The sequence below is a fragment of the Dendropsophus ebraccatus genome, chromosome 3 (assembly GCF_027789765.1).
Source record: "Dendropsophus ebraccatus isolate aDenEbr1 chromosome 3, aDenEbr1.pat, whole genome shotgun sequence".
Classification (NCBI taxonomy): domain Eukaryota; kingdom Metazoa; phylum Chordata; class Amphibia; order Anura; family Hylidae; genus Dendropsophus; species Dendropsophus ebraccatus.
In genome coordinates, this window is record NC_091456.1 from 187,490,753 (window position 1) to 187,518,242 (window position 27,490).

Genomic DNA, 27,490 nt, shown 5'->3' on the forward strand with positions numbered 1-27,490 from the left:
AAGTCTCCCATGACCTCAGCGGGGAGACGCGTTGTGAGGGGTGGAGGAGAGAAGGGCCCAGGAGTCGTGACCCGAGTGGTCGGAAGGTGATATAGGGAGGAATAATATGCGTGGAAGGTGGATGCTATTTCCGAGCTATGATGCGTGAGTTGGTGTGCGGAATTCCTGATGCAACCGATGTGCATTTGTGCCATCCGATTCTTCAAGGCTCTGGCCAACATGCGCCCACACTTATTGCCGTATTCATAAAATTTACTACGGCAAGTTTGGAGAAGTCGCCCCCAGGACGCTTCAAGGAGGCGCTTAACCTCCGAGCGGGCAACTTGCAAGTCCCGTAATATAGGTAGGGACAGGACACGCTTATGGGCCAGCTCCAGGGAAGAAACCTTGGCAAGTGCCTTTTGCAGGGAGATGGCCTTCGCTTTTTTAAGCCTGGAGCCGTGCTTTATAAGCACTCCCCGGAGCACACATTTAAGCGCCTCCCATTGAATAATGAGGGAGGTTGTGTCCGCTGCATGGTCAGTGCGAAAATGCGTTATAGTTTGCTTCAGATCAGCTAAACATACTGTATCCAGAAGCAAAGACTCATTTAAACGCCAGGACCCCGCAGTCTTCGATAGGAACGGTAGGGTAAGGGAGCAAAAGACAGGGGCGTGATCCGACCATAGTATGTTGCCTATGGAGAAAGTCGCCAACCACGGCAATGCACTATGTTGGATGAGGATATGGTCAATACGGCTGTATGTCCCATGTGAATTAGAAAAAAAGGTATAATCTCGGTCCGCAGAATGCATCAAGCGCCAGGCATCATAAAGTTGTAGTTGGAGCAGGGCTTTTTTGACTTTTTTAATCGCTGGGTACGAAAAACTAGAGCGGCCTGTGGAATTGTCCAAGGACGGGTCTAATGTGAGATTAAGGTCTCCGCAGAAGAGCACGGTCCCCCTGACTAAGGGGAGGGATAGATCAATTAGGTTCATGAGGAAAGCAATTTGGTCTTGGTTCGGGGCATAAGTGTTAATTATGGTAAAGATATGGCCACTAATGGAGAGGGTAAGTATTAGGTATCGTGCCGCTTGGTCCGTCGTGCAGGATAGTATTTGACATGGCAGGGACTTGTGTATAGCTAGGGCCACACCCTTGGTTCTAGAATCAGGGTTATTGGCGAAGAACCATTGTGTATAGTGTCTGTCGCGGATCGTGGGTGCATGGCCTGTTTTAAAGTGCGTCTCCTGTAAGCAGAGTATATGTACCTTCCGGCGGTGGAAATGGTGGAGAACCTGCGATCTTTTCCGGGGCGTGTTCAATCCCCTCGCGTTGTAGGTTGCTACATGTAAATCCGCCATTCAGGAAAGATGTAGGTAGGCACCGCCGAAGACCTCCAGGGAATGTCCGGGACTGGGATATGAAATGAGACAGAGAAAATCAGGGTGGGGGAGACACAGACAAACAGGGGAGCACACAAAGACAACAACAGCAGTAAAGGCAAAACTGCAGCGTATACTCTAAGAACCTCAAACTGAGTACTACCAGGCCCGGAAATGTCCAGGCTGGGTTTCCCATCTATTGGGGGGAAGAGACAGCTAAGCATGTAAAGGCATAGACCTAAGGCTCCCTCCCAGACCCAGATGATGAAATGCAAACAAATTACAGGCATAATTCGGCTGAAAATCATAGAAACTGATTAAACAATAACGGGGTAGCTACAGGGCTAGAGACGAGATGCTGTCCATGGCTCAGGGAAGGCGGGCTCGGGAGCCAACGTGGGCTGGGGAGTGCAAGGGAGAAGCCGGGGCAGGTCGGGGGCCATCCCGCCTGGAGGATCGGGGCCCCACGGGCGTCGAGTTGGGAGATCGGGGCGAGAAAGGCCTTTTGGTGCTCCTGGAGGATGGTAAGTAGCGAGGGCCACTCAGGTATGGAGATGTTGGTGATGTTTAAATCTCGTAGAAATCCCGGGATGTCTTCTGGCTGCGCGCAGGGTGAGGGACCGACCATTCAAGCGCACAATGAGGGCGAAGGGGAATCCCCAGCGGAAGGGGATATTACGGTCACGTAGGATGTCCAACACCGGGCGGAGAGTGGCCCTTTGGGCCAAGGTATGTCGGGAGAGGTCCTGTAGGATAAGCAGATGCACTCCTCTGTAGGTGACATTGCGTCGGCGCCGGGCTCTTTAGTAGAGTAAAAGTGGACGCGGCAGATGACATCCCTGGGTCTCTGGTTGTCTCGGCTAGGGGGCTGCAGTGCCCTATGCGCTCTGTCTATCTCGATGTGCGTATTAGGTGGCTGCTCCAGGAGGGTCATTAAAGATGGTGGACAGCACCGCAAGTAGATCAGAGGAAGGCACAGATTCTGGGAGGCCGCGGATCCTGAGATTATTGCGCCTGTTGCGGTTTTCAATATCGTCTATGTGTTGTTGCAGGACAAACAGCTTATCAGAATGTGATTGCACATCGTGTTGAAGGGCTAGCAGAGTTGTGGAGGTAGTCTCCTGCGCAGTTTCCAATACATCTACTTTAGATGAGACCGTTGTGAGTTCAGCATGAAATTGCGCAAATTCATGTTTACATTCATCTAGTAGTTGCTTGGCCAGAGTGGAAATGTCGGTTTTAGTAGGAAGGGACTGGGTAAGAGCCCTGAGATCCGCCAGGGACACCGGCCTATTGTCATCCAGTACTGAGGGGCGGCTGGCAGTCAGTGGAAATGGCAAGTCAGGGACCCCAGAGGTAGCAGATTGGGAGAAAACCCTGAAAATAGGGGGGTGCCCTCCAGGGAAGAAGGTACGTCCGGCAGCCTCCTAGGTGACAATATTCGGCCGTGAGGTGAGACAGCAGTGGCCGGTGCGTGGATGAGGGCAACCGTGTGGGTTACAGCCGCCGTGGTTTACGGGGGTGAGCTTCCCCAAGAGGATCCTGTGGACCAGTGGGACGAGGAGGCCGGAGAGAGCCCCCCTTGAGCAGGTTGGGGTAAGGGCAGGGGGTCCCCCAGCTGGGTTTGAGCAGGCATTGGGGGTGCGAACCATGGGTTGTGCTCCGCGCCGCCGTCCCATGGTGCTGTCTGGGGGTTGAGGCCTGGTGTGGCAGTAGGCGGCAAGGCCGCAGTAGTAGGCCCGATGGTGGGGGTCGGCCTGGGAGCGGCGCGGCGGTAGTGCCACGGTTAGGGGGGCACAGTGCGGGGTCTCCGATGAGGGAGGGGGTACCTGCCGGACACTCTGGTCAGTGTCCTCCCGCTGCCACCGCTCCTCCGGCTCACTCTGGGTCTGCTGCGCGCCGCTCGGCCTAGGATCAAGATGGGCGCCGAAGGTCCCGTCGGGCCGCGTGTGCAGCTGCGAGGAGGTCGGGGTAGTCGTCTCTGGTTGCTGCAGGGAGGTGTCGGTGCCGGCGGAGGACCTCGGTAGGTGTCGGTGCTCAATTGCGGCCACAGATGATCTTGTGCGGGCTGCTGTAGGGTGGCCAGGTGCCTCGTCAGCATGGCGGCGGCCATTTTCTGTGTCCTGCAGCTCCGTGCCTGATGCGGGTGCTGGTGTCTCCGGGCAGGCGAAATATGCCCCGATGTCCCCCTGTGGGGGTGTAGAGCGGGTTAAGGAATGTCCCCTGTTTTTTTTAGCGGTCTTCCCCATGTTGAAGAGGGCCGATGCCAGCAGATTGTAGTCTGGGTCTGGAGGAGCTCAGGCTGAAGCGTCCTCACACGGCCATAGTTGGTCACGCCCCCCTCGCTTCAGTTTTTAAAATGGCAATTTGCATACGTCACATACACACTAGCACGTGACGTAGATGCCACTGCAAGGGGTTAATCTATTTTCACTCACTCAATCTTGCACTCACCTACCGCTTCAGGTGGCAAATTGAGCATAAATCCCACCCCAACACAGTCCAAGCACCTCAAACACACACGCTGCCACCACCTTTCAAATTATAATTGAAAAAAAATAATTGAAGCTCATTACAAAGTTCTATAACTCTGTAATGTGCTTCAATCACCTGTCTGCCTCCCTTCCCTGTCTTTTCCCCCTTCCACCCCCCACCAGGAAGTGTCCTAACTCACACAGACCTAATTACTGTCGTCACCGTCACCAAGCTCTTCTCTCAGCTCCTTCTCCTGTTACACTAGCCTTCCCCTCCCCGCCTTTTCAGGTGACTCAGCTTGCTCAGCTCCCATTGGCTGAACAACTGCAAGCCATCACTTGGACTGGGGAGGGGGGGCTGCTGTAACAGGACCTAGACCAGCCATCCTGCTGATGACTCATTCTCACAAGAAGGAGCTGCCTGGTGATGGTGACGGCAGTCATTAGGTCTGTGTGAGTTAGGACACTTCCTGGTGGGGGGTGAAGGGGGGAAAAGACAGGGAAGGGAGGCAGATAGGTGATTGAAGCACATTACAGAGTTATATAACTTTGTAATGTGCTTAAATTACTGGGAAAAAGTTTTTCATAGCACTTGTCCTTTAAGTGTGAAAGGACACTGTCAACCCACAACACCACTCACTGGCACTCACAGGGTTAAAACACTACATCCAAAGGCTATGGATTCTTAGAGCATACAAGGACCAAACTTATTAAAGTTTTAAGCTTTAATAGACAAAAGGTACAGTGCTTACAAAAAAAAAAGTAAAATAAGGTGACATACATACATACTATAACAGTATAAAATAAAAGGGAGAAATAAGCAGTAACTATCTAAGACTTACAATAGTCGTTGCCTTCCCAGGGGGTAGGAGAAATCATGGATCGCAGCTCAGTCAGACTGACCCCTACACTGCCATCCCAGTTTTGCTGTTGCCGTCATATTTTATACAGTCAAAACTCAGCTCAGATTTCAGAGCTGCCCATCAGGTGATTAGGATAATGAGTTGTCCCTGATTGGCCGCCCATCAGGTGATTAGGATAATGATTTGTCCCTAATTGGCTGATTAGGTGATAATGGGGACGGACCAGGGACACCTCAATGCATATGTCCTGTAATTGAACCATTGCCCTATGGTTGGGGGGTGTTGTGTTTGAGTGGGTCTATCCATTCATTGAAGTAGATAAGAACTCCAGGTTTCCCCGAGACCCTTAATAAACCAGGCGTAGTGTTTCCTGACCAGAGATCCTCAATAAACTACCCAGAGTTTATGATGTTTCGACAAGCTAAGGTATAGTGAGTGGAATACACATAACGGTCTGTAGTGTGTGAATACGTAAAACACTTTCATACCACATATAATATAACTGTACACACAATAGGAACAGGGCTGTCCATATTCCTCACAGCATATACTCCAGAATGTTATAAAGAGTAATCAGCTTAACAGCAATTACTTGCAAAGTCAATATTTGCCTAGAAAATGAACTTTATCCCCCAAAACACATTTCAACATCATTGCAGCCCTGCCTTAAAAGGACCAGCTAACATCGTTTCAGTGATTGCTCCATTAACACAGGTGTGGGTGTTGATGAGGACAGGGCTGGAGATCAATCTATCATGATTAAGTAAGAATGACACCACTGGACACTTTAAAAGGAGGCTGGTGCTTGGCATCATTGTTTCTCTTTTGTTAACCATGGTTACCGCTAAAGAAACACGTGCAGTCATCATTGCACTGCACAAAAATGGCCTAAAAGGGAAGAGTATCGCAGCTAGAAAGATTGCACCTCAGTCAACAATCTATCGTATCATCAAGAACTTCAAGAAGAGAGGTTCCATTGTTGCCAAAAAGGCTCCAGGGCGCCCAAGAAAGACCAGCAAGCACCAGGACCGTCTCTTAAAAGTGTTTCGGCTGTGGAATCGGGCTACCAGCAGTGCAAAGCTTGTTCAGGAATGGCAGCAGGCAGGTGTAAGTGCATCTGCATGCACTGTGAGGCGGAGACTCTTTGAGCAAGGCCTGGTCTCAAGGAGGGCAGCAAAGAAGCCACTTCTCTCCAGAAAAACATCAGGGACAGACGGATATTCTGCAAAAGGTCCAGGGAGTGGACTGCTGAGGACTGGGGTAAAGTCATTTTCTCTGATGAATCCCCTTTCCGATTGTTTGGGACATCTGGAAAACAGCTTATTCGGAGAAGACGAGGTGAGCGCTACCACCAGTCTTGTCTCATGCCAACTGTAAAGCATCCTAAAACCATTCATGTGTGGGGTTGCTTCTCAACCAAGGGAATCGGCTCTCTCACAGTCTTGCCTAAAAACACGGCCATGAATAAAGAATGGTACCAGAATGTCCTCCAAGAGCAACTTCTCCCAAACGTCCAAGAGCAGTTTGGCGATCAACAATGCCTTTTCCAGCATGATGGAGCACCTTGCCATAAAGCAAAAGGTGATAACTAAATGGCTCAGGGAGCAAAACATAGAGATTTTGGTTCCATGGCCTGGAAACTCACCAGATCTTAATCCCATTGAGAACTTGTGGTCAATCAAGAGATAGGTAGACAAACAAAAACCAACAAATTCTGACAAAATGCAAGCATTGATTGTGCAAGAATGGACGGCTATCAGTCAGGATTTGGTCCAGAAGTTGATTGAGAGCAGCCAGGGAGAACTGCAGAGGTGCTGGAGAAGAAGGGTTAATGCTGCAAATATTGACTTGCTGCAGTAACTCATTCTAACTGTCAATATAAGCTTTTGTTACTCATAATATGATTGCAATTGTATTTCTGTATGTGATAAAAACATCTGACAAACACACATAAAAACCAGAGGGCAGCAGATCATGTGAAAATATAATATTTGTGTCATTCTCAAAACTTTTGGCCACCACTGTACACAGCTGATCCACCAACGGCCATTGCTGTCCTAGGAGAAAACTTAATTTTATGCCAATGTCCACTGCTGTCTATGGCTGAAATTGAAAGCTTGTTTTTTTGTTTGTTTTTTAAATTGTGATTTTTTTTTTTCCAACTTTTGACACTTTTACAAGAACATGCATTAACACATTGGTCCTTCTGTAACAGTCCCAGTACTGCAGCTGCTATAGTTTGTCTGTTTTACTGAGAAATTGCTCATCTCCCAACAACAAGATTTGATTTCTGAGTAAAACATTTTCCACACTCCGAGTATTAAAATGGCTTCTCGTCTGTGTGAATTCTTTTATGTTTAGCAAGATTTGATTTATGAGAAAAACTTTTTCCACATTCTGAACATGAAAATGGCTTCTCCCCTGTGTGAATTCTTTGATGGTCAACAAGACGTGATTTCACTATAAAACATTTTCCACATTCTAAACATGAAAATGGCTTCACCCCTGTGTGAATTCTTTGATGGCAAAGAAGATTTGATTTCTTATTAAAACATTTCCCACATTCTGAGCATGTAAATGGTGTGGCCCCTGTGTGAATTCTTTGATGGTCAACAAGACTTGATTTCTCAGTAAAACATTTCCCACATTCTGAACATGAAAATGGCTTCTCGTCTGTGTGAATTCTTTGATGTTGAACAAGATTTGATTTATAATTAAAACATTTCCCACATTCTGAACATGAAAATGCCTTTTCGTCTATGTGAATTTTTTGATGTATAACAAGATTTGATTTTAAAGTAAAACCTTTCCCACATTCTGAACATGAAAATGGCTTCTCGTCTGTGTGAATTCTTTGATGCTTAACAAGATTTGATGTCAGAGTAAAATATTTCCCACATTCTGAACATGAAAATGCCTTCTTGTCTGTGTGACATCTTTGATGTTTAACAAGATTTAATTTATAAGTAAAACATCTCCCACATTCTGAACATGAAAATGGCTTCACCCCTGTGTGAATTCTCTTATGTTCAACAAGATGTGATTTCACGTTAAAACATTTTCCACATTCTGAACATGAAAATGTCTCCTCCCCTTTGTAAGTTCTTTGATGGTGAAGAAGACTGGATTTGACTACATTGCTGTGAGGGGCTGAGGGTGTATCTGGCATAGTGGACGGCTCCTCATATGTATCTTGTTTGATATGATCCTCTGAGGAGATCTGATGTCCCCCTGAGCTCCTGGTAGAATCATCTGCAAAGGAGAAAACACCATTTCTCTTATTTCCCAGTAATAGAAGCTTAAACATATTGCAGACATGGAAAGTTACTCTTTTTTATGTAACATAATAAGAATGATCAGATCTGTTCCCATCCACAGGAAGTGTCAGGGAGAAGAATCTAGAAGCTGGAGGCCGGGGAGATGACGTCCTTAGTAGGAAAAGAAATGGAAACTCTTCTCAAATAAAAATAGGACTACTGACCCCCTACATATCAATAACCTGAAATACAGAAAGTGCAACAGTAACCTACAGGTGCAAACACTTACTGTACATACTCCCCCCCCCCCCCCCCCCCCCGTATACACACGATAAAAACCTGCTCTATAGATATTACAAAATGAGGATCTTCGCCAAACTATTTGACCCTACAGAGTGCACCGTGTCACCACATTAAGGTGTCCTCAGAGACATGGTCCCTACTCCAGCATTCTCACACTAGCAATGGCCTCTCCTGGGCTGAATAAGCCTACAACTGGGCAGATGGGAGCCAAATCTCTATTTATAACACTTGCAGGACATGGGTGGAGTACAAGCCAACAGGAAGCAGCCGCAGCCCCTGCAACCTGAGAGGTATCTTATCTAAAGGGCCTTTTACACGGCCTGATTATCGTAAAAAAAAAAAAAGAAATTTAATCAATAATCTTCTGGTGTAAATGCGGCAACGATCACAACTACCAACGAATATTCGCTTGTATGTCGCCGATCGTATCTTTCGGGCCGACCTCAAAATCATTGTTAATCCTTCTCCAGTCTTTCAGTGTAAACGCTCGTCGCTCACAGTATATAGATACGACCGCAATTACGGATATTCACAGAATATATACAACTGCATTTACTATGGTAATTATGATCGCATTATAAATGTTTCATAGCGATTTACCTTCTCGTTTATAACAAAAAATCATCACTTGTCGTTCACTAAATGAGCGATTTATCTGTATGTGTAAAAGGACCCTAATACTGCTCGGAGGGCTCAGTGTGTGTGTATGAGGGTATATATACACATATACATACAGGGGACAAATGTAGCGCCCAGGAGTAAGGTACCTGTGATCATGGACACCTGCGGACATTCACTATAATGGAAGGCCATCACTATCTCACTTTATTGTACTTTCAGGGGATAACTTGCACTGTGTTGTTTTGTTGTGCACACTTGTACTCGGTATATAAGGTCTTTTTGTTATGTTCACTGTAATTGCACTGTACCTGCACCATACTCTGAAGGGGTTAATATAAAGCCAAGCTATGACACAGGAAGCTTAGAAGCCGGTAGTTTCCCACTGTTGCTGTGAGATGGTGTGCAGAGCTGAGGTTTTGGAGGGGAAAAAACAGACACTGATCTTTTCAATGTTGTTTATGTCTAGAAAGAAGCTGCTGTGTCATTCCCATAGACCTGTATGGAAACTCAATCAAAGTCTGTGGCATACTAAAGTTGTGATTGTGTGATATAAAGCTGTGATTGCTGCCCCCCTGACAGATTTGTATAACCAATCCTGCTAACAGGAGATGTCCCCGATGATTGGAGAACAGCCAATGTTATACCAATCCACAAGAAGGGGAGTAGAGAAGAGCCCAGTAACTACAGGCCAGTGAGCCTGACATCTGTAGTAGTGAAAATGACGAAAAAGAAGATAATGGATCGCCTAAGAATCAACAACTTTGATGGATCCAAAAAAGCATGGCTTTACTGGGGCCGATAATGTCAGACTAATCTCATTGATTTCTTTGATTATGCCACAATAGTGCTGGATGAAGGTGGTGCTGTGGATATCGCCTATCTGGACTTCAGCAAAGCTTTTGATACAGTTCCCCATCAACCCCATAAAGGGTTGATATTCCTGGAGGTGTCAGTAATATGGAAAACAATTTAGCTTGGCTAGATAAGTGGTCCAAACTGTGCAAATTGAAAAGTTTAACGTTTCCAAATGTAAAATAATGCACTTGGGGAGGAGGAATCCTCTATCAGAGTATCACATCGGCAGTTCTGTGTTGGAAAAGACTTCAGAAGAGAAGGATTTAGGGGTAATGATATCGGACAGCCTTAAAATGAGTCACCAGTGCAACCAGGCGGTGGGGAAAGCAAATCGTATGCTGGGGTGTATAGCTAGAGGTATAACTAGTAGGAAGAGAGAAATTGTGATCCCGCTATATAGAGCTCTGGTGAGGCCACATCTGGAATACTGTGTCCAGTTCTGGAAACCTCATCTAAAAAAGGACATTGATAAAATAGAACGGGTCCAAAGACGCGCTACATAAATGGTGGAGGGTGTGAGGCATAAACCATATCAGGAAAGACTTAGGCCCCCTTCACACGTCCGGAAAATCTGTCCGGATTTCCTATCAGGAAATCCGGACGGATTTCCGGACTCATAGACTAACATTAGACACGGACACCCTTCCGGATTTTTCCGGAAGGGTGTCCGTTCCGGAAAATAGGACCGGATTTTTTAGATCCTGTCCTATTTTCGTCCGGAAATCCGGCACGGACGCCCCCATAGAAGTCTATGGGAGCGCCGGAATCACGGGCATTTTCCTGACGTATATCAGGAAAGTGCCCGCGATTCCGGACTGGTAGAGAGCCAGCCCCGGCCGCCGTCCGATCACCCGCACACCCCCATCCCCCCCGCACCGCACCGCACACGCTGCCCGGCACTACAGATCCCCCCCCCCCCCCGCCGCCGCCTAACCCCCAGTACCTCCGCCGCCCCCGTCCCCCCGCCCCCGCCCCCGCCGCCGCATCTGACCCTCTCCCCCCCCCCCCCCCCCCCCCCCCCGGGAACTCACCACCGGGCCGCCCGCCGGATGCTCCGCACCTCCGACCGCCGCCGCTGCCCGGACCTCAGCACTGCACTCTGACCCGGACCCCAACCTCGCGGCCCCGACAGAGCAGGATCCGGGACAGGTGAGATTACCCCTTAGGACTACTACTCCCACCATGCTCTGCTGGCAGGCCATGATGGGAGTTGTAGTTCTGCAGCCTGTGGCCATCCAGGTTGCAGAAGTACAACTCCCATCATGGCTCTGCTGGCAGGCCATGATGGGAGTTGTAGTTCTGCAGCCTGTGGCCATCCAGGTTGCAGAAGTACAACTCCCATCATGGCTCTGCTGGCAGGCCATGATGGGAGTTGTAGTTCTGCAGCCTGTGGCCATCCAGGTTGCAGAAGTACAACTCCCATCATGGCTCTGCTGGCAGGCCATGATGGGAGTTGTAGTTCTGCAGCCTGTGGCCATCCAGGTTGCAGAAGTACAACTCCCATCATGGCTCTGCTGGCAGGCCATGATGGGTGTTGTAGTTCTGCAGCCTGTGGCCATCCAGGTTGCAGAGGTACAACTCCCATCATGGCTCTGCTGGCAGGCCATGATGGGAGTTGTAGTTCTGCAGCCTGTGGCCATCCAGGTACACGGGTACCTGTGATTTATGTTGGCATACTAGACAATATTATCTCATCAGGAAATCCTGAAGGTTTTTCCTGATGGTTTCCTGATGGTAAAAACGGATTACTGTCAGGAAATCCTGATACTATCCTGATGACATTTAAGGTCTCCTGATCAGGATTTCCTGACAGTAAAAACTGACACGGACGTGTGAAGGGGGCCTAAGGCCCCATTCACACATCCGTGTCAGTTTTTACTGTCAGGAAATCCTGATCAGGAGGCCTTAAATGTCATCAGGAAAGTATCAGGATTTCCTGACAGTAATCCGTTTTTACCTTCAGGAAACCATCAGGAAAAACCTTCAGGATTTACTGATGAGAAAAATAGGACATGTATTTCTGCAAACTGGATGGTCACAGCTTGCAGAATTACATCTCCCATCATGCTTGGCTGACAGGTCATGATGAAAGTTGTACTTCTGCAGCCTGTGGCCATCCAGGTTGTAGAAGTACAACTCCCATCATGACTTGTCAGCAGGGGCATGGTGGGAGTTGTACTTCTACAACCTGGATGGCCACAGGCTGCAGAAGTAGAACTCCCATCATGGCCTGTCAGCGTCGAGTGGCCGCGGGGGGGGGGGGGGGGTGCGGGGTGCCGCGAGTGGCCGCGGGGGGGTGTGGGGTGTGGGGGTGCCGCGAGTGGCCGCGGGGGGTACCTGCAGACAAGGATGCGGACGAAGAGGCAGCAGGACGACGGGGCAGAGGCGGAAGGTGAGTGGAACTCCGGACGCTTTCCTGATGTTCTAAAAAATCCGGTCCTATTTTCCGGAACGGACACCCTTCCGGAAAATTACGGAAGGGTGTCCGTGTCCAATGAAAGTCTATGCGTCCGTAAATTCGGACGGAAATCCGGGTGTTTTTTCCGGACGTGTGAAGGGGGCCTTAAGGATTTGAATCTGTATAGTCTGGAGGAAAGAAGGGAAAGGGGGGACATGACGGAAACCTTTAAGTATGTTACAGGACTAAATAAGGTTCAAGAGGGAAGTGTTTTAGTAAAAAACTGAGCTCAAGAACAAGAGGACACAGTGAGAGGTTAATTGGGGGAAAGATCAGAAGCAACGTGAAAAAATATTATTTTACTGAAAGAGTAGTAGATACTTAAAACAAACTTCCAGCAGAGGTGGTTGGTAAATCCACAATAACAGAATTTAAACATGCCTGGGATAAACATACATCTATCCTAAGATAATAAGAAAGGAAATACTAAAAGGGCCGACTAGATGGACCTAGTGGGTTTTTTTCTGCCGACAATCTTCTATGTTTCTATGTAAAGTTGAAACATTGTATCTTAAGGCCGTGCTTCTCCACTCCACCCCGCCCACTAGAAAGTTCTAATTTTCTCCCAAACAGTATAAAAGGAAGAGTCAGTCAGTCACCTGCTATTCTGCAGAGACCAGAGGAGTGAAGAGACTCTGCTAGACCGCACAGAAGACGAAGAAGAAACCGCTGTTTCCTGTGAACCCTGACTGTCTGGACTTATTACCCATTGGGGTGCACCACATCTTACCATCCCTCCCAGAGAGCAGTAACACCTGGTGACACCTCAATAGTGTCTGAGGGCCGAGCACTGTCACCACTTCAACCCCGGGCGCTACAGACATATCTGGATACTTAGGGACATAAGGGGGGATGCAACATGGATTTCAAAATTTTAAATCCAGCTGTGGCACCTACCCTCCATGTCCGTTCACTGCAGATCATATCAGGAAGCCCATTCAGCTCAATAGTCGTAGTATAATAATTTTACTTAATATTTAAAAAAAAAAAAGGATGTGTGAAAATTCATTGGGAGCGTTATTTAAAAAAAAGGTGATTCCCGCTACAGATCCTGTCTGTGCTAGTCGCTCCTCACAAGTGCTTCTGCTGCCATCTACTGGTGTCTGTGCTAAGTCCTTCTGGGTCGAAGAGAGTCCATGTGCTAGCGCTGTCTACTGCTTTTCTGGGAGAAAGCGCCATTTTACAACGCTGATCCACCGGCGTCCAATGATGTCATAGAGAAGAGGTGAGTATACACAGCTGATCCACCAACGGCCATTGCTGTCCTAGAAGAAAACTTAATTTAATGCGGCTGGCCCACCGATGTCCACTGCTGTCCTTGGGAGATAGTGTCACTTTACGCTTCTCAATTACCAATATCCACTGCTTTCCTGGGAGAAAATTGATGTTACGCCGCTGATCCGCAGATGTCCACTGCTGTCTATGGCAGAAATTGAAAATTTTACTTTTTTTAAATTGTGATTTTTCCAACTTTTGACACTTGAATGAACATGCATTACCACATTGGTCCTTCTGTAATAAACCCAGTACTGCAGCTGCTATAGTTTGGCTGTTTGGCTTGAGTAAAACATTTCCCACACTCTGAATATTAAAATGGCTTCTCTTCTGTGTGAATTCTTCGATGTTAAACAAGATTTGATTTTTCAGTAAAACATTTGCCACGATCTGAACGTAAAAATGGCTTGTCATCTGTGTGACTTTGATGTTTAAATATATTATCAGATTTTTTTTAAAAATACATGATTTCTTAGAAAAACAGCCCCTCTTTCTGAACATGGAACTGGCTACTTTCTTTTGTGAAATTTGATTTACAAGTAAAACATTTCTCACATTTTGAACATGAAAATGGCTTCTCTTCCGTGTGAATTCTTTGGTGTTTAACAAGATTTGATTTCAGAGTAAAACATTTTCCACATTCCGAACATGAAAATGGCTTCTCCCCTGTGTGAGTTTTCTGATGATGAACAAGAGATGATTTGAGTAAAAATTCTTCCACAGTCTGAACATGAAAATGCCCTCTCCCCTATAAGATATTTTGTGTGAGTAAAACATTTTTCACGTTGTAAATATGAAAACTGAGGCTTTCCTATATTTTCTCTTTGATGCTCATTGTCTTTTCTGTAAATGTCAGCTTGCTGTGATGAGCTCCACGACGCCACCATAGAACAATGCCAACATTTACCTTAGTGAGGGACCACAGCTTGAAGAACATTTGGACATCCAGGGTATGGAACTTTTCTTCCAGATCATTTTTTGGATTTTCACAAAAAGATGGAAGAACGATGTCTTGTGATCGGTGGTAATCTGAAACCACCTTAGGTAGGAAGTTAGGATCTGTATTCAGGATTATCCTATCTTGGATAACACAGTAGGGACAGGCTATGGTTAGAGCCTGGAGCTCACGTATCCGCCTTACTGAGGAGATGGCAACTAAGAAAGCAGTCTTAAAGGAGCGTAGTCTCAAAGGAGATCTAGAAAGACGTTCCAAGACTACATTTAAATGCGGATAAATATTTTATAGGGTAGGATTAATTTTTGATGCCTTTTTTTATAAATCTCTTGATCCAACGATGGTCGGCTAGGTTGGTATCATGCATAGCGGATAAAGCAGAAGTTTGAATTTTAAGGATAGCAGGTTTAAGACCTTTAACTAAACCTGCCTGCAAGAAGTCCAGAATTTGAGGCATGTTGGGTGGTGATGGCATCTGAGGTGGAGAATCACACCAGGCACAAAAAAAAACCTTTCCACAACTTCAAATATATCTTTGCTGTGACTGGTTTCCTGCTTTTTATCAGCGTGGAAATCACCACATCTGAAAGTCCGCTATTCTTAAGGATGGACTTTTGAGGACTCAGGCAGAAAGAAGAAGATGAGCTGGGTTTGGATGGTATACCGAACCCTGATGAAGGTCCTGTAGAAGAGGGAGATGTAGCGGATGGTCTATCGCTAACTTTTGGAGAAGACCAAACCAACTCCTCTTGGGCCAATAAGGGACAATTAGTATTACAGTGGTCCTTTCTGTTAGGATCTCCTGTAGGACCTTTGGCTGGGTGAAAGGACCAAGGTTGGTCTAGAGCTACGGATTTAGTGAAAAAAAGATGTCCACTTTCCGGTTGTTCCTGGTAGTGAACGGGTCTATCTCAGGGACTCCAAGTGAGAGGTGGCCTGATTAAAAATGGCGTTCTTCAGAGACCACTTGCCTGTATCTATGATGTTCCTGCTGAGGAAGTCCGCTTGAATATTCATTGTTCCCCTGAGGTGGGTAACAGACAGAGATCTGATGTTTTCTTCTGCCCAGATGAAAATCTTATCCGATAGGGACTGCAATGCGGTCACCTTTGAGCTGCCCTGGCGCCTTAGATGGGATACAGCTGACATGTTGTCCGATAACACGTGAACGTGTGCATTCTTTAATGTATGCTTGGCTTGAAGAAATAACATCTGCATGGCCTTTAGCTCTTGGTAGTTGGAAGACATGTTTGTCATGTGGGGAGGCCATGTTCCCTGAAATATTTGAGATCCCATCTGGGCTCTCCACCCTAATTTGCTGGCATCTGTGTACACTAGTATTTTGTGGTGTAGATTGCAGGAAACTACTTTGATTAAGTTGTTGGTCTGAAGCCACTACTTTCGAGATCTTCTCACCAAGGGTGGTTGAGGGTGTTTACGCCCCAAGTCGTTTTTAGAGGCATCTGGAATGGGCTTGGCTCCAGGACACCGCTAATATGCAGGAAGTATGCAGGAAGATCCAAGGATCGATATCGCCTCCCGTATCTTGCGCTTCTTTTTCCTGATTCTAAGAATTAGTTTCCCTTTTTTGTCTGCTGAGCGAAAACTCATCTGTAATTTTGAGTCCACCAATATTCACAGGAATACTTTTTGTTGAGACGGGGTTAAATCAGATTTTTTTTTTAGATTGATTATTGAGTCTACTGATCCCAGTAGGGACTGAACCATCTGGAGATCCTCCTGTAGTTTCTGGGTATATTCTGCAATCAGAAGAAGCTGCAACACGTGGTGACACCTCGACAATGTCTGAGGGCCCAGCATTGGCAACACTTCATAAAGGGACATAAGGAAGGGGGTGCATTCACCATGGATTTTAAAATTTGAATATAGCTGTGACAAAATGATCCATCTACCCTCCATGTCTGTTCAGTGCAGATGGTATCAGGTAGTGATTAAAGAGAAGGAGGAGAGGGGGCAACCTTGTGTTGTTCCCGTAAACATGTCAAAGGGCAAAGTATTATGGTGCGTTTACACAGAGATTTATCTGCCAGATTTTGGAAGCCAAAGCCAAGAATAAATTTGAAAAGAGGAGAAATCTAAGTCTTTCCTTTATGGCCTGTTCTCTATTTATAGTCTGTTCATGGCTTTGGCTTCAAAAATCTGTCTCTCTTTGTGTGTAAACGCACCGTGAAGTCTGTTAATCTGGAGTTGCCGTCAGTTTCTGTGTAAGTTATAATATATTGGGAGAATATAAGGCCAAACCGTCTACGCTGAATAGTGGTGGGAATAAAGGGCCATGAGGTCTTGTCAGAGGCCTTTCCTGCATCTAAACTAAGTATAATGGTCAAAGGTCATGAGGGGTCGTGAATTCGATCACTTATGAATTCTTAACCCTAGTAACAAGCACTCGTCATTACCGAGCCATGTCTGTGAGCGCCGGGACTATCTGTGTTTTGTCTCTTTTTTTTTTTTAACAGAGAAAAGACCAAATATCGTCACGAAGGGAAAAAGGAGCTCGACCAAATGTATAACGCTGATTTAAACATGGAATTAAAAATAAATAAATAAAGTGAGTATATTACATAGCTGCTAGTGATCACAACCCCTGTCGATTTTTTTTTTTAATTTTCACAACAGGTACCGCCAGGACTGTGATGTATATTAAAATTTAGGCAGAATGATAATATAGCTTGAAAACTGACAGGACACAGAGCTTATAATATTCCACACAGAATAGTTACAGCCAGTGACTGAGGAGAATGTGTGACTGTTCTCTGCATTTAGTGGTCACTACTCACCTGGGCGGTTACCTGTAGTGATGTCCTCCTTATACTGCTCATCACTGCTGTCATCTGTCTCTTCTTCTTTTACCCTTATGTCTATGGCATTCACAGAGTTTAGATGTTTCCCCATAGGAATGTCTCCCTTATACTGCTCATCACTGCTGTCATCTGTGTCTTCTTCTTCTTTTACTACTATGTCCATAGCCATTTTATGATTCAGATGCTCCCCGATAGTAATTTCCTCCTTGTACTGCTCATTACCGCTCACATCTGTCTCTGGAGCATTAATATTGTTCCTATCTTCCCCCTGATTCATAAGATGTGAGAGAAATATTGTAAAAGTCATCAGACAGTAGAAGTCAGGTGGGATGTACAGATCATAGGGAACATCTCCATCTACCTGATCCTGTGGAAAAAGAGGACGGGGACATCTCTCTGGTGCTGTTCTCTTACTGGATCTGACTGGAGGGAACACATACAGAGACTGAATTCATTCTTTCCATCCATATAATACAGAGAGGAGGTGTGTATATAGTCCTGTCTATTACCTGCTGATGGGAGGGGCTGCTGATCCTCCAGCATCACATCCTTGTACTGATCCTTGTGTCCTTCTACATACTCCCACTCCTCCATGGAGAAATAGACCGCCACGTCCTGACACCTTATAGGAACCTGACACACACAATGGTCACACAGTCATCCCCCCCACCCCTCCAGTGGTGTTACTGTATAATGTCCCAGCATTCCCAGCAGCCACAGTCTCACCTCTCCACTCAGCAGCTCCACCATCTTGTTGGTGACTTCTAGGATCTTCTCTTCCTCCATTTCCTCATGTATCAGGGGCCCCGGGATTGGGCTCAGGGTTCTTCCCTGTCCTTCACTCCCAGGGGCCCCACAGCGCCCACTAGAGGACTTCTTCACTACTGTGTAATCCTGTGTATGGAGAGACACATTACTATCACTCCATCCATTCCCAGAATCCCTCACCTCTCCAGTCCTATCCATCTGTTATTCCATAGATAAGAATGATGTCATGATGACATCACTCCCAGAATCCCTCACCTCTCCAGTCCTATCCATCTGTTATTCCATAGATAAGAATGATGTCATGATGACATCACTCCCAGAATCCCTCACCTCTCCAGTCCTATTGATAAGACTAGGTGATATGATTTGGCCTACTTGCACCGTACCTATATGACTACACCTATATATAGTGCCCTCTGAGTTAGAAGATGATCAAAGCGTGACAGAGAGATGGAAAGGAATGCTGGCAGCACACCATTGAGCACAGCTCCTTGAACTTATCATCTTAGTCATAATACAAAGCTAGGAAGAAACACTTATCTATAAACAACTTATGGTAAACAATACATTGTGCCAGCCTGACTGCGCAGTACAGGAAGCTGCTGACCATTTATGGACTGACCTACCAGAGTGTGACATGTATGTGTCTTGTGACTTTGAACCCCGCCTGTATTGAATGTTTACATATTTCTTGTGAATACACTACGCATGAGTAGTACCGCCCCATATTCTGTCTACAAAAGTTAACACAAATTAAGAAAGGGGGTGCTTCCCAAACTTACATTACCGATACGTACATCAGATGTCTGTGTCCGTGATTTTAAGGTGTACGCAGAACTGCAGCTGCTATCTCTATATCTGAAACCATCCTATACCTGGGTTGTGATTTGTCTCCATAGAGGCAGGTCAATATCTAAATTTAGTCTTGTCACTATCTATCTGTTATTCCATAGATAAGAATGAGGTCATGATGACATCACTCCCAGAATCCCTCACCTCTCCAGTAAGCAGGAAGAGTATGTGTAGGGTGAGGGTTATTATCCTCTCGGCCATCTTGTCTCTGTCTGTCTCCATGGTTGATGGGTCGGTCTCTTATATAGAAGATATCAGCAGAGGATCCTGGAGAGATGCATAGAAAGTAGAGGATACAATGTATAATAAAGAATGGGAATAAAAAGTACAACAAACCCAGCACAGCGATAGAAAGAAAAAAGTAATGAATGTGTAAAGATGTTTGAGCTCCTGTGATGCATCATAGAAAGAAAACTTCATTCTCACAACTCAGCTAATGTCTAATGGGCCCTGGTGCAAGAGGTCAAGAGGCTTTTTAGATGCATATAATGGCAGATTTGGCTAATAAACCCAATAACAAAGTTTCTTAAAATCACCTGGACTATTGATTTCTGCAAAAAAAATAAGAAAATATGACAGTGATTCTTTAAGCTAAGTTGAAAAACCGAACCCAACCTGGAGACCAGAGTAGTGTCTCAGGAAGAAGGTGACCATCAGCTGATGGTGGAAGCCCAGCATCACCAAGAGCACCATTAAAGATGACCATCAAAGTGTCTGATATTTGATCTTTGAGGAATTTATAAAATGTACTTGTGTAGCCGCCAGGCCCAAGTGCCTTAGACTTTTTAGGAGAGGCAATGGTTTCCTTAATGTTGGTCGAGAAGATGGGGGCATTAGGAAAGTTGAGTTGTTCTGGCATCATACAGGGAACTTTATCGAGAAGTGTATCATGACATAACAGCTGCATTCAAATGTCTTCATTAGCCCCATCCAGTGGCGTAGCTACAGGGGTCACAACGGTCGCAGTTGCGACCCAGACCACCAGCGAGGGGGGCCCGGCTGGGCCCCCCCCATGCCACCTTGCTGTGTCCCCAAAGCTGCTTGCATTCATGGGTCTCGTACCATATTTCCAGCTGTCCATAGTGTCTCTCCTCCTCTGGCCCTGTGTACTCTGCTGGTTAGTTAGCCCTGCGGTGGGCGCCGGGGGCGGGGCTTACCACGATGGGGCGGGGCTTACCAGGGACTGATGGCAACTATGCACACATACTGGCCGGTCACCGGAGCCAAGTGGGGGCATTGGAGTCTGTGTCCTGGCCGTTCTTCGCCCGCACGTTGTGCCCCTCTGTCTCTGTGGTGCCGTTCTGTGGGTTCTGTGTGTATAGTGCTGTGTGTGGTAAGTGTGTGTGTGTGTGTGCAGTGTCCTGTGTGTGGTAAGTGTGTGTGTGTGCAGTGTCCTGTGTGTGGTAAGCCTGTGCTTGTGTGCTGTGTCCTGTGTGTGGTAAGCCTGTGCTGTGTCCTGTGTCCTGTGTGTGGTAAGACTGTGCTTGTGTGCGTGTGCTGTGTCCTGTGTGTGGTAAGTGTGTGCTGTGTCCTGTGTGTGGTAAGTGTGTACTGTGTCCTGTGTGTGGTAAGTGTGTGCTGTGTCCTGTGTGTGGTAAGACTGTGCTTGTGTGCTGTGTGTGGTAAGTGTGTGTGTTGTTTCCCGTGTGAGGTAAGCCTATGCTGTGTCCTGTGTGTGTGTGTGCTGTGTCCTGTGTGTGGTAAGTCTATGTGTGTGTGGTAAGCCTGTGCTTGTGTGTTTGTGTGTGTTAAGCCTGTGCTGTGTGTGGTAAGTGTGTGTGTGTGTGTGTGGTGGGCTTGTGTGCTGTGCCCTGTGTGTGTGGTGGGCTTGTATGCTGCGTCCTGGGTGTGTGGTGGGCTTGTGTGCTGTGTCCTGGGTGTGTGGTGGGCTTGTGTGCTGTGTCCTGGGTGTGTGGTGGGCCTGGGCTTGTGTGCTGTGTCCTGTGTGTGTGGTGGGCTTGTGTGCTGTGTCCTAAGTGTGTGGTGGGCTTGTGTGCTGTGTCCTAGGTGTGTGGTGGGCTTGTGTGCTTTATCCTGGGCGTGTGGTGGGCCTGGGCTTGTGTGCTGTGTCCTGGGTGTGTGGTGGGCCTGGGCTTGTGTGATGTGTCCTGGGTGTGTGGTGGGCTTGTGTGATGTGTCCTGGGCGTGTGGTGGGCTTGTGTGCTGTGTCCTGGGTGTGTGGTGGCTTTGTGTGCTGGCTCCTGGGTGTGTGGTGGGCTTGTGTGCTGTGCCCTGGGTGTGTGGTGGGCCTGGGCTTGTGTGATGTGTCCTGGGTGTGTGGTGGGCTTGTGTGATGTGTCCTGGGTGTGTGGTGGGCCTGGGCTTGTGTGATGTGTCCTGGGTGTGTGGTGGGCTTGTGTGCTGTGTTCTGTGTGTGTGGTGGGCTTGTGTGCTGTGTCCTGGGTGTGTGGTGGCCCTGGGCTTGTGTGATGTGTCCTGGGCGTGTGGTGGGCTTGTGTGCTGTGTTCTGTGTGTGTGGTGGGCTTGTGTGATGTGTCCTGGGCGTGTGGTGGGCTTGTGTGCTGTGTTCTGTGTGTGTGGTGGGCTTGTGTGATGTGTCCTGGGTGTGTGGTGGGCTTGTGTGATGTGTCCTGGGTGTGTGGTGGGCTTGTGTGATGTGTCCTGGGTGTGTGGTGGGCTTGTGTGATGTGTCCTGGGTGTGTGGTGGGCTTGTGTGCTGTGTTCTGTGTGTGTGGTGGGCTTGTGTGATGTGTCCTGGGTGTGTGGTGGGCTTGTGTGCTGTGTTCTGTGTGTGTGGTGGGCTTGTGTGATGTGTCCTGGGTGTGTGGTGGCCCTGGGCTTGTGTGATGTGTCCTGGGCGTGTGGTGGGCTTGTGTGCTGTGTTCTGTGTGTGGGGTGGGTCTGTGCTTACGTCTGTGGTGGGCTGTCTGTCTGTGTGCTAGTGCCATCCTCTGCCGGGCCCATCCCCTTAGTTCATGGTCATACTCACTAGGGAGGAAGAAGGAATGCCTGAGGACTGCAGAGCCAGGTGAGTATGTCTTTTTTTACCTACATGAGGGGAAATATCCACCAGGTTAGCATGGCGGGGGTGAGGGGTCTTACAGCCAGGGGTCAAGAGACATGGGGGCACGATTACCCCTTTAGGAGGGGAGGAACTACCTACATGGAGCATACCAATTTACTGGGGGGGGGGGGGAGGGAGGCAACTACCAGGGGACTACTTACGGGGGGTGGGGGGATGCACAGAGGGGACCTACAAACTATATGGAAGCACATAAGGGGCTTGTCTATTATTTGGAGGGACATATTGAGCATAATTGCTTGTATAGGGGCACAGAGGGGCACTGATACTGTGTGACGCAATACGTTTTCATGATGGCTGGGCAAGAAGGAGAAGAAAAGGAAGAGTGAAGAACTCCGACTTGCACAAAGGTCACAAGAAGAGACGACGCCCCCTGTGAGTAATGGTGCATTTACACAGGCAGATTTATCTGACCAATTTTGGAAGCCAAAGTCAGGAATGGACTTGAAAAGACAGGGAATCTCAGTCTTTCCTTTATGACCTGCACCCTGTTTATAGTCTGTTCCTGGCTTTGGCTTCAGAAATCTGTCAGATAAATCTCTCTGTGTAAACGCACCATTACTGAATGTATCACTTAAAAAGTCTGCAGAATCCAGCTGTCACTGCTGGGGGAGAATATTGGCCTTTATATAGTAGATTTTATGCAGTAACAGTACAGTAGTATTATGCAATGGCAGTGTGGAGTGAGGCTGTTAGGGGGATATGTAGGTTTGGAGTGGTATGGCATCACTGGTCAAGGGGGGGCCCCAAATTGAAGTTTTGCACCAGGGCCCATGACATTTTAGCTACGCCCCTGGCCCCATCCCTGGTGTCTAGTGGTTGGATCTCCCCCCTGTGATGCAATTGCGGAAGGGGAATCCGGACTACTGGCCAGGCCGGTCAGAATGATCCCAAGCTGATAGCAGCTCGGCAATCAGTGCATCTGGTCTGCTGCAGACCAGAGTAATAGAACATTTAGTTTATTTTTTAAAAGGTTTTAATTTTTTTAAAGCCATCAAATAAAATAAAATTTATGCAAGTTATGTATCACATCAACTTGAGGTACATGTATAACATATCAGTTTTACCTTAGGGTTAATGGTGTAACCCCCCCCCCCCCCCATTGATTCAGGGTTCCCTGAGGGCGGCGGACTGATAATGCTGTACAGAAACACAGAAAGGCTGTATAGGCTTGTCTCCGCTTCATGCTTGCTCGGACTGCTGTGTCCTCTATGGACGGCCTCCAAAAAAGCGATTTGTGTCCACCATGTTTCTCTAACTCAGGGAGTAGAGTGCAGTGAACAGTGAGCGTTCGGCTGCTAAAGTTGGAAAAAGCTCTAAGGTTGTCTGGAAAACATGGATACAGCCTATGACTATATCCATGTTTTCCAGATATGCAAAACAAAAGTCCGTGGAGCCTCGGTTGAGAGTCTCAAAACACGGGATAGCCAGATATCTCTAGCCTGTTGCCACGGGGTGCCTCCATTATGGGGAGAGCACCACACTACCCTGATAGGTAGCCCCTTAAGTCCCACTCGGTTGCGAGAATTGGAACATAAATAGGGTAACAACAGGGTGGCCCCTTTTTGTCAATGTCTAAATCATGGTGCGAGTATTGCGATCATGACAAGGGCTTGCCAAGGCAGGCCTCCATCCACAGACAGCCGTTTTGTTGGTTGATTTGCATTGCCCCAACTAGCCAGAATCCTGCTCCACACTGATAAGGGGCAAAACCCCCGAAACGGCTGTCTGTGGATGGAGGCCTGCCTTGGCAAGACCTTGTCATGATCGCAATACTCGCACCTGTCAAAAAGAGGCCACCCTGTTGTTATCCTATTTATGTTCCAATCCTTGCAACTGAGTGGGACTTAAGGGGCTACCTATCAGGGTGGTGTGGTGCTCTCCCCATCATGGAGGCACCCCGTGGCAACAGGCTAGAGATATCACAACTGAGGCTCCACGGACTCTTGTTTTGCATATTTAAATTTTGGGGGGCATCAGTGGAGACTCTTGATTGAGTACTTTATTGGAATTTTTTCACTGATCTCCTCGAGTTCAGTGATTACTGTGTTTTGTTGGTTGCGTGTTTTCCACACAGCCTTAGAGCTTTAACCAACTTCAGCAGCCACCACTAATAAAATGCCTAACACTCACTGTTCGCTCAACTCTATCTGGGAGTGCTTAACCCCTTCAGGACCAGGGGCGTAACTGTAAGTCCTTTTTTTGCAGTGTGTTTCCACTCAAGGACGTACAGTTATGTCCAGGGATAAAACGGGCGCAGGAGCTGCACCCGTGCCATCCCGCGGCAGGTCCTGACTGTCAGTGATAGCCAGACACCAGCCACGACCCGTGCCGATCACAGCAGCTATAGTGTGGAATAGAGTAAGAATCTTCCCTCTATTCCCATCGGGGCTGTGCAGAATCGATCGCACGGCCCAGATGGTTGCTATGGCACCAGGAGGCTTCCGAGCCTGTTTTACAGGCACATTACAATGCAATGCTGATCTGCAATACAATGTAATATGCCTATAATCAGGCAATCAGATAGGGATGTCCCCATGGTGAGACAGTAAAATAAAGTATAACAGTAAATAAAACATACACACAAATAAATAAAGTACACAACATACAAATCCCCATAGCAATAATAAATGTAAAAAAAAATAAAAAATTAAAGTACACATGTTCAGTATTTCCACATGCGTAATGACACTGGCAACTACCACTAATCTAAAGTACAAAATGTCAGAAGAAAACAATCTCAGAAATTCTAGGATAAGTTATAATATCACGAGGTATAACCACACATACACGTCAGTATATTTTCCTGGAAGAAAATCTGGATCCTCTTATTTTTCATCCACAATCCGCAAAAAATCAGACGTTTTACATCCGTATTGTGTTCCGTTTTTTTGTGGATCTGCAAAAAAAAAAAGGTGTGAAGAAGAAAAAAAGGGGATGGCAAAAATGATGTCATTAGGGGTGGGAATGCTGCTCCATGCACTTGCACAGTATGGGGGGGGGGAATGCTGCTCCATGCACTTGCACAGTATGGGGGAGGGGGGGGGATGCCGCTCCATGCACTTGCACAGTATGAGGGGAGGGGTGGGAATGCTGCTCCATGCACTTGCACAGTATGGGGGCGAGGGGTGGGAATGCTGCTCCATGCACTTGCACAGTATGGGGGCGAGGGGTGGGAATGCTGCTCCATGCACTTGCATAGTATGGGGGGGGAGGGGTGGGAATGCTGCTCCATGCACTTACACAGTATGAGGGGGCGAGGGGTGGGAATGCTGCTCCATGCACTTGCACAGTATGGGGGGGAGGGGAGGGGTGGGAATGCTGCTCCATGCACTTGCACAGTATGGGGGGGAGGGGAGGAAATGCTGCTCCATGCACTTGCACAGTATGGGGGGGAAGGGGCGGCAATGCTGCTACATGGACTCATCTATCTGTATAATTTTCATCTCTTTTGTCCCACAAACACCTGCGCTCCGGGACAAGTAGTAGGAGCTTCTCCACATCCTTGGTACATGTTTACCTACTGCGGTCGGGAGGAGCTTGGTGATGTCACAAAAAAACGGATCCGTGATATGGATGGTTTTGCGGATTGCAATGTACTCTCCTCAAATGTTGTGCTCCCCATAGACTGCTATTGGGGTGTCTGTTCTGTAATTACGGACCGTATTACAACATGTCCGGGGTTTTGTCACGGATTGCGAATCCACAAAGAAACGGATGTATGAAGAGCATCTTTGAAAATAATGGGCTGTAATGGATTCTGTATTTCCTGGTCCAGGAAAATGGATGAAAAATACTGATGTGTGAATTTAGCCAAAGTGAGACTGGACAGATTTCAAAAACTGGGCTCTGGTCCTCAAGGCTCAGGATCAGTCCTGAAAGGGTTAAAGGGGTTATCCAATGTCCTCCACATCCTCCCCCTCCTCCCTAATATCCCCCATCCACAGCGCCCCCTCTCTCCTAAACACTTTATAACTCCTACCTGTCTGGCAGCCGGTCAGTAGATCCCAGGAATCCGCCTGCAGAGCTGTACAGGAGCCGTGTGCTCACAGAAGATGCTAGAATGTCTCCTCTCCTGTAAGTGTGATGTCACCAGGAGGGGCGGGGCCTCCACCGGAAGTAGGAAGCAGTGAGCTGCTGCACCATTCACTGTGCAGAGACAGAGGGAAGGAAGATGGAATATCCACAGTAACATGGAGGGGTATACAGGGGGAGAGGACTGGTGTGTGGGGGGGTCTGTATACAGGGGAGAGGACTGGTGTGTGGAGTCTGTATACAGGGGGAGGACTGGTGTGTGTGGTCTGTATACAGGGGAGAGGACTGGTGTGTGGGGTCTGTATACAGGGGAAGAGGACTGGTGTGTGGGGTCTGTATACAGGGGGAGAGGACTGGTGTGTGGGGTCTGTATACAGGGGGAGAGGACTGGTGTGTGGGGTCTGTATACAGGGGGAGAGGACTGGTGTGTGGGGTCTGTATACAGGGGGAGAGGACTGGTGTGTGGGGGGTCTGTATACAGGGGGAGAGGACTGGTGTGTGGGGTCTGTATACAGGGGGAGAGGACTGGTGTGTGGGGGTCTGTATACAGGGGAGAGGACTGGTGTGTGGGGTCTGTATACAGGGGAGAGGACTGGTGTGTGGGGTCTGTATACAGGGGGAGAGGACTGGTGTGTGGGGTCTGTATACAGGGGGAGAGGACTGGTGTGTGTGGTCTGTATACAGGGGGAGAGGACTGGTGTGTGGGGTCTGTATACAGGGGGAGAGGACTGGTGTGTGGGGTCTGTATACAGGGGGAGAGGACTGGTGTGTGGGGTCTGTATACAGGGGGAGAGGACTGGTGTGTGGGGTCTGTATACAGGGGGAGAGGACTGGTGTGTGGGGTCTGTATACAGGGGGAGAGGACTGGTGTGTGGGGTCTGTATACAGGGGGAGAGGACTGGTGTGTGGGGTCTGTATACAGGGGGAGAGGACTGGTGTGTGGTCTGTATACAGGGGGAGAGGACTGGTGTGTGGGGTCTGTATACAGGGGGAGAGGACTGGTGTGTGGGGTCTGTATACAGGGGGAGAGGACTGGTGTGTGTGTGGTCTGTATACAGGGGGAGAGGACTGGTGTGTGGGGTCTGTATACAGGGGGAGAGGACTGGTGTGTGGGGTCTGTATACAGGGGGAGAGGACTGGTGTGTGGGGGGTCTGTATACAGGGGAGAGGACTGGTGTGTGGGGTCTGTATACAGGGGGAGAGGACTGGTGTGTGGGGTCTGTATACAGGGGGAGAGGACTGGTGTGTGGGGTCTGTATACAGGGAAAATGACTAGGGTCTGTATACAGGGGGAGAGGACTGGTGTGTGGGGTCTGTATACAGGGAAAATGACTAGGGTCTGTATACAGGGGGAGAGGACTGGTGTGTGTGTGGGGTCTGTATACAGGGGGAGAGGACTGGTGTGTGTGTGGGGTCTGTATACAGGGGGAGAGGACTGGTGTGTGTGTGGGGTCTGTATACAGGGGGAGAGGACTGGTGTGTGGGGTCTGTATACAGGGGGAGAGGACTGGTGTTTGTGGTCTGTATACAGGGGAGAGGACTGGT

At 47.9% G+C, this 27,490-nt stretch overlaps 3 protein-coding genes and 1 pseudogene across 3 annotated transcripts in view; all 4 read right to left on the reverse strand.

The window, feature by feature from the left end:
- LOC138786728 (oocyte zinc finger protein XlCOF6-like) overlaps window positions 1–19,030 on the reverse strand; it is a 622,195-nt gene extending 603,165 nt beyond the window's left edge. Inside the window, exon 1 of the mRNA XM_069963739.1 lies at window positions 19,012–19,030. The gene's annotated coding sequence lies outside the window, so the exon portion shown is untranslated. The remainder of the gene's footprint in view (window positions 1–19,011) is intronic.
- LOC138786591 (oocyte zinc finger protein XlCOF7.1-like) overlaps window positions 1–27,490 on the reverse strand; it is a 496,490-nt gene that overhangs the window by 93,898 nt on the left and 375,102 nt on the right. The gene's annotated exons all lie outside the window — the stretch shown is intronic.
- The window catches only part of LOC138786742 (zinc finger protein 436-like), a 113,905-nt gene continuing 93,240 nt past the window's right edge, over window positions 6,826–27,490 (reverse strand). Inside the window, exon 7 of the mRNA XM_069963756.1 lies at window positions 6,826–7,953. Coding sequence (XP_069819857.1) covers window positions 7,022–7,953 — 932 coding nt within the window. The 3' untranslated portion in view covers window positions 6,826–7,021. The remainder of the gene's footprint in view (window positions 7,954–27,490) is intronic.
- On the reverse strand, window positions 13,820–14,357 carry LOC138787573 (gastrula zinc finger protein XlCGF67.1-like; annotated as a pseudogene).